Here is an 11,499-nt window from a genome sequence, read left to right on the forward strand (position 1 = left end):
GAAGTGGTCTGGGGAGAAATATGTGCAATAACTGAAATACCGGTTCCTAGAACCCCTGATGCCTTACTATTCCACTTTCCGTTCAAACTCCAAACACAGGCCCAAAAATCATTACTCATGTTATTATTGTCATGTGCCAAGACTCTAATCCCCCTTAACTGGAAATCCACTTATACACCTACTCTCTCAGACCGGAAAGCAAAAGTAAACCACATTACAACTAGAGAGATATCATTACTTCTTAACAGGATGATTGGATATACACGAGACATTGCTGATAATGTGGTCAGCAGAACATCCTGAAAACAACACAGCTGAGATTACCCAGGAGGTGGGATCTAATACTGGATAGGGGATGCTCACTGAATGTGACAGTTTGGGGGGGAGAGAGAGATTAGAATTTACCGGGGCCCGCCCTGGACGCCTGTTTTCTAATCCTAACATAAGTACTATATATAGTAATGAAGGAGTATTGAGCCCTGTAGTAAAATGTAAATTTACATTTTGTATGCATCACTTTATGTCAGAGAATGACATATCGTGATCCTTAATGGTTTATGTATATAAGAACAGGGTATATATTGTTGACGATTGTTATTTTTATATGTTTTGACAAAAAATGTTAATGGATATTTTTTCAAGAAATTAAGAAAAGAAAAAAATGAAAAATGATGAGCAACAATCTACACTCATGGGATTAATGGGTGGACATCTGTGACCTTATTTTGTTATATAAGATTCACCATATTAGTTTGTTTTCATTGAAACTTTGTACTTGCATATGATTTCTGTAATTATATGAAAACGATTCTGTGTATATTCTATGATGCTCAATAAAAAAAAAAAAAAAAAAAAAAAGTTAGATAATCCCTTTATTATCCATTTTCAATTTTTGTTTAACCAACACATTTATATTAATATACTTTTTACCTCTGCAGACTACCCCCTTATTTCAGTTATTTTGACAGTGCCGACTCCTAGGTAACTCCACAGGAGTGAGTGCTATGTTGGCTATATTACACACAAACTGCACTGTCTAGCTGTGAAAAATGCTATCAGATAAGAGGATGCCTTCAAGGGCTAAGAATTAGCATTGAGCCTACCTAGGTTTAGCTTTCTACAAAGGATACTAAGAGAACAAAGCAAATTTGATGATAAAAGTAAATTGGAAAGTGGTTTAAAATTGCATGCCCTATCTGAATCATAAAAATTTCATTTTGACTAGACTGTTCCTTTAAATTTAAGATTTTTTTAGTTCACGTTTTTTTTAAAAGCAGTGTATTTCTATACTCGTTGCCTAACACTGCGCTAACAGAAAAAACCACTAGGACTCTGAATCAATAATAGTATTTGTGAGTCCTCAGCACCTCTGATGTATTTAAATAAATAATCTCTATGAAGTATATTATACAAATCAGATCGAGCTATCGTCTGGATACAGTATTAGTGAAAATATATTTATAATAAAGAAATAAACACATTTGCCAACAATAATAAAAACATTGGTATATATCAAAAAACCAAAATGTTATCCTTTGAAATATATGCCACTGAAGTTGAATAATATTATTACTCTTCTCATCTCGATGTCTCTAGGAGTATGGTTAAAACATCTATCAGTGACCCGTTCAGTATTTGCTTGTATCCGGTTTCCTCCTATCTTCGTGTTAGAGTGCGGTGCTGCTTGACTGGTCACAGGATGCTGAAGAGCGCCCAGCCGTATAGACACTGAAAGCAGAAAAGAACAGAGCGCAACCGCAACTCAAGGTAAAAGTTTTTAATAAATTATATTGCGCTCTAGATACAATTGCACTTACAAGATTATCATAAAAATCGAGCCTTTGATACAAAGATTTTCCTTTCGACAGCAACCCGACTTTTACACCACTTCAGGCTGTGTTCAGTCCTTGCGTCTGTATTATGTCCAAAGGCACAGGTGATTATAACCCTAGGTAACAAAACGTACTTGTAGCCACAACTTGAATATCCTAGTAAAAGTCTGTAATGATATCCCTCTGGTCTACGCGTTTCATCCGATTCATACAGACTTTCTCAAGACTCAGGACTTGTATATTTCACTTCGCGGGGATCCTTCTTTTAAAAGTCTCAGATGAATTTAATAGGATACTGAATGATCCAATCCTGTGGCAGACTCAGACACACCTCTCTCTCTATGCTACGGAACATTGGCGTGTCTGAAACTGATTTAAATATTGCAAGTCTCTATTTTCTAAAGCAAATGATCTCCCTGTAAATAACTGACATATTGAAAATACAAATACATATATTAAAAAACGTAATCTCTTTTATTACAATGTTAAAACTAGACTATGATAAATAACAATTAAAAATTCATTCTAAAAATTACAATGACATTGTATTCTTAAAACTCACTTGCCATAACGTTAAATGTTGTAATCTATATATAACTCTGTTACATATCTGAGCAGCAGATAATTCTACTAGATGATCTAAAACTCAATGAATAAATTGTTTAACAAACACTATACAAACTTTATTTTAAAATACTTTAAAACTATGAGTTGGGACATAAACCTAACACTTATTCACATCAATTTTCAACACTTATTTAAATCATGAAGGCTTGAAGGTCCAGATCAATATTTAAGCCTTTAGGGGCCAGGCATTCAAGTGTCTGAATCCATTTAGTTTCTTTTTTCCTCAAAATAGTAAGTCTTTGATGAGGGTTAGAACTGACAGGTACTGTTTCCAGGATACTAATTTTCAGGCTACTGGGATCTTGTTTATGGTAGATCCTGAAATGGTCTGATACACTATGTGTTTTGAGCCCTAGTTCTATATTACTAATATGCTCATAGCATCTTCGTTTTATTTTTCTTTTAGTCCTTCCTACATAGACACTCCCACATTTACATGTTAAACTATAGACTACATAGGTAGATTGACACGTACCTCTTGATTTGATGGAAATTGATTTTGTGTGACCTGTATTCATAATTGTGTCTCTGTTCCAAATCAGAGGGATATCATTACAGACTTTTACTAGGATATTCAAGTTGTGGCTACAAGTAAGTTTTGTTACCTAGGGTTATAATCACCTGTGCCTTTGGACATCATACAGACGCAAGGACTGAACACAGCCTGAAGTGGTGTAATAGTCGGGTTGCTGTCGAAAGGAAAATCTTTGTATCAAAGGCTCGATTTTTATGATAATCTTGTAAGTGCAATTGTATCTAGAGCGCAATATAATTTATTAAAAACTTTTACCTTGAGTTGCGGTCTGTTCTTTTCTGCTTTCAGTGTCTATACGGCTGGGCGCTCTTCAGCGTCCTGTGACCAGTCAAGCAGCACCGCACTCTAACACGGAGATAGGAGGAAACCGGATACAAGCAAATACTGAACGGGTCACCGATAGATGTTTTAACCATACTCCTAGAGACATCGAGGTGAGAAGAGTAATAATATTATTCAACTTTAGTGGCATATATTTCTAAGGATAACATTTTGTTTTTTTTATATATACCAATGTTATTATTGTTGGCAAATGTGTTTATTTCTTTATTATAAATATATTTTCACTAATACTGTACCCAGCCGATAGCTCGATCTGATTTGTATAATATAATATACTTCATAGAGATTACTTATTTATTTAAATACATCAGAGGTGCTGAGGACTCACAAATATTGTTATTGATTCAGAGTCCTAGCGGTTTTTTTCTGTTAGCGCAGTGTTAGGCAACGAGTGTGGAATCAATTCAAACAAAGATATTTCACAGCAGCATGACAGACATTACAGCTGAGGCAGGTACTAGTTCACCTATCGATGAATCTAACTCCTTTTTTAAACGTAATAGGGCTATAAATTTATTAGAGTCTGTAATACCAAATGAAGTAAAAAAGGGGATCATCATGATTTATTTATAGCATTAGAAAAATTACTTATTGCTGATGCCAAAGATTGGCACGATTTAATATTGCTAGACAATTACGTTATGCATAATGTGGTCCTTAGGGGATTAAGAATTAAAACATTTCCAGCTTTCCAACTAGACGAAGTTGAACTCACCACTGAATGGGACACCGCGTTGCATAATTGTTCAGTAATATTAATCAAAATCCTCATAATATAGAGAAAATAAATTACAAAAACTCAAAACAGAAATATAGGAAACAATGAAGAAAGTGGCTCCATTTGACAATATAGAGAAATGGAAGAAAATTAAAAAAAAGATATCAAAATAAGAGTGCAAAAAACAGAACAGGAACTCTTGGAATCAAAAACCAAGAAATTAAAACGAGATTTAGATGATTACAAAAATAATAGAATCTATAGTTACAACAAATTTAGAGGAAATGTTAATCAATATAAACAAAACAGTGCAGGGCGTATCCCCAATTCTAATCACAATCACACTTATTCACATCAAAGGTTTCAATACAAATCAAATTCAAATATGCAGATAAATACTAAACAAATAACTGACCAAAGAATTATAAGGGAAAATGAAACACAAGATAAACATAATAACCGATGTACTATTCAGAACATTGACACAGAAAGTAACAATATGGCCAAAGGTGCTAGACCAAAAGAACACACACAATCCAAATAAAAATATGAGCCATAAGAATAATAAAAATCAATCTCCATATGACACTAGGAGGAATCATATCCAACCCAATGAAGCTCATTATAGGGATTCCCCCAATAGTCATCAATATCAAGGGCCATACAAAAATCCCAGTCATCATTAGAATCATAATAGGGATATGAATATTCCAGCACAACAGGAGTTAGAATGGAGGGAACCACATTTTTTAGAGCAAGGACCAGGTCCATATCCCCCATGGTCACACAGAGAGAGTTGGGGGAACCATTATTGATGAACAGGGAGAACAGAAAAAGACCAAGAGAGGGAAGAGAATGGGAACTAAACGAGGGAAGCGAAGTGGCAAAAGAGCCAAAGAAACAGAGGGAAAAAGAACAACTCCTAAAGAAAATATTTTCAATTTATCCAGTACTGAATTAACCAATTCAGATCTATTGTTGCTCAACAAAGGGCTCAAATTTGCCCCCAAAAAACTCCCAAATAAATTCGACACCTATATAGACATACAAAAATTTGTGCGTAAATTAAACTTAAAGAGATATTACGCAAAAATCAGCAAATCATATAAGGTAGTGGCTATGAAGGATAATACAGATAATATATGGGATCAGAAAGATATAGAAACATTAAGAACAATGAATGAATTAACCAATGTAGCAGGTAGCATTAGGGACAATACAAGTATAGAAATGGACGAGTTACTGAATCTAAGTTTACATGATAATGAAAATGAAAATCAGACACAGTAAATTTAAATGTCCTTCCTCATTTAACCCCACATATACACAAGGGGAATATATTCCAGTGTTCAATGCCTTAGTAACTGAGGAATTAAATAGATATTTTGACTCAGGGACCTACAAAAATAAATTCAAATATAGAGATAATTAAAAAATTCATGAGATTGTCCCTCAATAAATTAAAGAATGATAATCAAGTGGTCATCAGAAAAGCGGACAAGGGGGGGGGGGAAATCATAGTCCAAGACAAGGTGGATTACCTCAATGAGGCATACCGATTATTGGGAGACACCAATACATATGAAAAATTGGTCAAAGATCCAACTACTGAATATAATAAAAAGTTATTTAACATCTTAATAGAGGCCAAAAATGAAGCTTTATTAAATAATGATGAATTTGGGTTTGTGTATAATCCTCACCCCAAAATCCCTATTTGTTACCATATTCCCAAGCTACATAAAGATCCAAAGAACCCCCCAGGTCGACCCATCATTTCAGGTTTAGAGTCCATTACCAGCAATTTATCTACTTATATTTATTTTTATATGCAACCAATAGTCAAAAACATTAAGTCATACATCAAAGATACATTGGATGTTATCACACATTTGGAAGGTATACAATGGAAAGAGGAATATATGTGGATAACATGTGATGTATCGTCGTTGTATACCAACATTCCCCACAGTAAAGGGAGTGATGCTTTTAAAATGATGGGTGCAGACAATGGTATCTCCATTAAACATCTGGATTTTATAACAAAAGGAATAGAATTTATTTTGTGCAACAATTATTTTAACTTTCATGGGACGTTCTATAGGCAAATCCAAGGGACAGCCATGGGTACCCCAATGGCACCATCTTATGCCAATATATATATGGCTCAGTTTGAAGATATGAAAATATGGAATAATCCATATTCCAGTAACGTCGTCAAACAAAATTATATATATATATATATATATATATATATATATATATATATATATATATATATATATATATATATATATATATATATATATATATATATATATATAAATATATAAATATATATAAATAAATAATCTATCCTTTACCAGCAAAATGTCAAAAGAGAAAATTGAATTTCTTTATTGAAGGAACATCTAAAGAATTACCACAAAACAGATAGTAATGGATTCTTAAAAATGCTAAAAGTGGCCATAAAAAAAATCATGGATACAGAACATACCCTTTGGGCAGTTCTGTAGAGTCCGTAGAAATTGTACCAGAATGGAGGATTTCAATAAGGAAGCTGATGTCCTTGAGAAGAAGTTCTTGGAGAAAGAGTATAATAAAGATTTAGTCATAGAAGCTAGAAATAAAAACACAATATGTGATAGGGAACAATTATTATGTCCAAAAAAAGAAAGAAAATGAAAGTGAAGAGAAAAAGGATAATACAATCAGGTTTAGTACCACCTTTAATGAAGGAGCTGTTTTTTTTTAAAAAAAAAAATCCTAAATAAGCATTGGGGGATACTCAAAGCAGACCCATTACTTAAAGGAGTCATAGAAGATAAACCAAACAGTGTTCAAGAAAAATAGGAACCTCAAAAATATACTTGCCCCCTCTAAATTACCCAGTGTAGAATCTAATAAACAAAGAGGCAATGGAACTTTGGATCAATGGGTCTCTGGAAAACCAGGGACCTTCAAATGTGGTCGTAAGAATTGTTGTATGTGCCCCTTGATTTAGAACAGAGACACAATTATGAATACAGGTCACACAAAATCAATTTCCATCAAATCAAGAGGTACGTGTCAATCTACCTATGTAGTCTATAGTTTAACATGTAAATGTGGGAGTGTCTATGTAGGAAGGACTAGAAGAAAAATAAAACGAAGATGCTATGAGCATATTAGTAATATAGAACTAGGGCTCAAAACACATAGTGTATCGGACCATTTCAGGATCTACCATAAACAAGATCCCAGTAGCCTGAAAATTAGTATCCTGGAAACAGTACCTGTCAGTTCTAACCCTCAAAGACTTACTATTTTGAGGAAAAAAGAAACTAAATGGATTCAGACACTTGAATGCCTGGCCCCTAAAGGCTTAAATATTGATCTGGACCTTCAAGCCTTCATGATTTAAATAAGTGTTGAAAATTGATGTGAATAAGTGTTAGGTTTATGTCCCAACTCATAGTTTTAAAGTATTTTAAAATAAAGTTTGTATAGTGTTTGTTAAACAATTTATTCATTGAGTTTTAGATCATCTAGTAGAATTATCTGCCGCTCAGATTTGTAACAGAGTTATATATAGATTACAACATTTAACGTTATGGCAAGTGAGTTTTAAGAATACAATGTCATTGTAATTTTTAGAATGAATTTTTAATTGTTATAGATCATCGTCTAGTTTTAACATTGTAATAAAAGAGATTACGTTTTTTAAGATATGTATTTGTATTTTCAATATGTCAGTTATTTACAGGGAGATCATTTGCTTTAGAAAATAGAGACTTGCAATATTTAAATCAGTTTCAGACACGCCACTGTTCCGTAGCAGAGAGAGAGGTGTGTCTGAGTCTTCCACAGGATTGGATCATTCAGTATCCTATTAAATTCATCTGAGACTTTTAAAAGAAGGATCCCCGCGAAGTGAAATATACAAGTCCTGAGTCTTGAGAAAGTCTGTATGAATCAGATGAAACGCGTAGACCAGAGGGATATCATTACAGACTTTTACTAGGATATTCAAGTTGTGGCTACAAGTACGTTTTGTTACCTAGGGTTATAATCACCTGTGCCTTTGGACATAATACAGACGCAAGGACTGAACACAGCCTGAAGTGGTGTAAAAGTCGGGTTGCTGTCGAAAGGAAAATCTTTTTATCAAAGGCTCGATTTTTATGATAATCTTGTAAGTGCAATTGTATCTAGAGCGCAATATAATTTATTAAAAACTTTTACCTTGAGTTGCGGTTGCGCTCTGTTCTTTTCTGCTTTCAGTGTATTTCTATGAAATACTTATCTTGATAATTTCATATTATTAGAAATATTAGGAACAATATAGACGATCTGTGCAAAGCACCTAATGAAAATTGAGGCAATGCTAAACGTGGCTAAAATGCACACAACATTCATCAAAACAGAGACATGAATACATTTTTTCCTACATCCTGTATATTATATTTTACTGAACATGATTTTGTAAAACCACCGAAAAAGGTACACATTTTTAAATATAGAGACTGTAGATGTTTATTGTATTGAAATATTCATTAGGGCTTCAGACACTTTTCTTTAATAAGACGTAATAACAAGAGACCTATAAATAGGTATAAACCATTCTTCACAACTAGGAAGGAACTATTCTGCTAGGACCAGAGTTAACATATTAAAAAAAAAAAAATTAAAGTTAATAAATAAAAACTTACCTTGGCTGTGTTAATAACAGCCCCATAACCGGTTGAGATTCCGCAGCCCAGCAAGCAGACTTTGTCCATAGGAGCAGAGTCATCTATTTTGGCTACAGATATGTCAGCAACAACAGTGTATTCAGAGAAAGTGCTTGTGCCCATGAAGTGGAAAATCTGCTTCCCATTGCAACTAAATCTGCTTGTGCCATCAGGCATCAGTCCCTTACCTTGAGTAACTCTGTAAAGAAAGTAATTTATTTGGTGGTAAATTGTATATTGAAATAAAAAAAGTAAATTTATGCTTACCTGATAAATTAATTTCTTCTACGATATGACGAGTCGACGGATTTCATCCTTACTTGTGGGATATTATCCTCCTGCTAACAGGAAGTGGCACATCCTGTTAGCAGGAGGATAATATCCCACAAGTAAGGATGAAATCCGTGGACTAGTCGTATCTTGTTTTAGAAAAGGAAATTTATGCTTACCTGATAAATTGATTTCTTCTACGATACGACGAGTCCACGTATTTCATCCTTACTAGTGGGATATTATCCTCCTGCTAACAGGAAGTGCCACTTCCTGTTAGCAGGAGGATAAATCCCACAAGTAAGGATGAAATCTGTGGACTCGTCATATCTTGTAGAAGAAAACAATTTATTCTTACCTGATAAATTAATTTCTCTTTCTTGGTAGTGAGAGTCCACAAACTTTTTCTTTGGAATTACATCACCTGGCACCCAGAAGGAGGCAGTATCCCTCCTACTTCTTCTTCCCTCCCAGTTATGCGTATAGACAAGGATAGAAAGAAATAAGAAAGATATAGGGTACAGATAATTTACAAATTGGGACTACAGTCACCAGAAAAACTTTTGGGCAGGTTCGTAGACTCTCACTACTAAGAAACAAATTTATCAGGTCAGCTGGACGGCTGTGAAGTCCCAGCTTGGGCATGCAGCACCCAGAGATGCGCTTCTAAAGTAAGTTTTACTCTTATTGTTGAATTGAAAGTTATATCTAGACAGTGCTGGGCCATGTGCCACCCTTGTTTTGTTTCATTACATGGTAATCCAATATGCACAATATCTTTAAAGTGAATGTCAATTTTGATGCTAAAGTGCCCGGTTTTTAAAAATTCGATTAAAAACAGGAGCAATTTAATTCATCAAAATTTACATTTAACTCGTGTTGAGAAAAAAAAAAAAAAACTTACCATTTAATCTTCACAGCAGCTTCAGCTTCCTCCGGTTGCAAGCCATTTCTGAAGTCAGAAATGATGGATAGGTCATCGTCCAATCACGGCTTCCCCCCAGGGGAATCAGTGTCTGATTCAACACCGTTATTGGAGGAAGCCGGATTCCTCATTTTAGACCCAGGAAGCTGGAGCTGCTGTAAAGTTTAAAAATTAGGTAAGTTTTTTTCTCAACAGGAGTGAAATGTAAATTTTGATGAATTAAAGTGCCCCTGTTTTTAATCAAATTTTTAAAAACCGAGCACTTTTAGCATCAAAATTGACATTCACTTTAATTGTATTTGACACTTAAAGGAAACAATTTCCCAATCTATTTTTTATTAGCAATTGCATTTCAATCGAGTGCATTTCCATACAGAACAGCTTATTAATATACTAAATAAGAGGGCGCAACTTACGTAGTGATTGGATGTTGCACGGTCAAACATTTTAATAATGCTCTGCCTACTTTTATGAAAGATATAAAAAATGTTTTTATATATTTAGAAGCTTAATTTCCTTTGCAAACTAGGTATGTTTTATTTGATTTATATTTCAAATTATTAGAATATATTTTAAATAAGTATTTTTAGACAGATTTCTATCCATATAAATTGGTTGTATAGCGCATGAAATTTTAAATACGTTTTCAATTTACTTCAGTTATAAATTTTGCTTAGTTCTTAGTATCCTTTGTTGAGTAATCCTAGGTGAGCTAAGGATCATGCACGATTCTCAAGCCAGATACAAACACTACTGCTGAAGACACGTGCACGCTACTAAGCTCCTATCAGCCTACCTAGCTTTCCTCTAACAAAGGATACCAAAAGAACAAAGCAAATTTGAAAATAGAAGTAAATTGGAAAGTTGTTTATAACCCCTTTACTACTGTGAATTTCAGAGAAAAACTTGCCCAAAATACCAAATATTTTTTTTGCATTTTTGTTCTCTTTCTATTTACCGATCAAAACTATTTATTTTTTTTGTAGACAACCCAATATATTGATCTAGGCCCATATTGGTATATTTCATGCAACCATTTCAAAATGCGATCATATTAAATAAATTGTTAATTTTCACAAACTTTGGGTTGTAAAAGCTTCGCAGGTATCCCCTTTATTCAGAAATAGCAGACATGCATAGCTCTGCCATTGCTTTTTGGTAATTTGAAGGGCGCTAATTGCATCACACTTCTAATATTCCTGGCAGTTAAGGGATTAATTATCCCTCCCAAAAACCTCTTTTCCTTCCCCTCAATGGTCACCACCATCATAGGTACTTAGCAAACTGTGTGCCAGTATGCAGTTTTAGGAACATTTTTATTATTTTTTGCACTGTATGGATCCCTTCTCAACCCTCCCACCTCCCTGGTCCCTCCCAAACAGCTCTATAACCCTCCCCCCTCATTAGTAGCAGTCATATTAGGCACTGGCAGCTGTCTGCCAGTATTCAATTTATTGCAATTTTATTTTTTTAAATGTATTTCCACTCTAATCTGGAAGCGAGCTACATTTAGTTCAAAAGGGCGGTCGGGCACGCTG

The 11,499-nt window shown here is 34.2% G+C and overlaps 1 protein-coding gene across 1 annotated transcript in view; it reads right to left on the bottom strand.

Annotated features, from left to right (window-relative positions):
* The window catches only part of LOC128649910 (alcohol dehydrogenase class-3), a 95,279-nt gene that overhangs the window by 63,222 nt on the left and 20,558 nt on the right, over positions 1 to 11,499 (bottom strand). Inside the window, exon 5 of the mRNA XM_053703461.1 lies at positions 8,746 to 8,965. Within this exon, the coding sequence (XP_053559436.1) occupies positions 8,746 to 8,965 (220 nt within the window). The remainder of the gene's footprint in view (positions 1 to 8,745; positions 8,966 to 11,499) is intronic.

Source organism: Bombina bombina, chromosome 2, assembly GCF_027579735.1.
Source record: "Bombina bombina isolate aBomBom1 chromosome 2, aBomBom1.pri, whole genome shotgun sequence".
Lineage (NCBI taxonomy): Eukaryota > Metazoa > Chordata > Amphibia > Anura > Bombinatoridae > Bombina > Bombina bombina.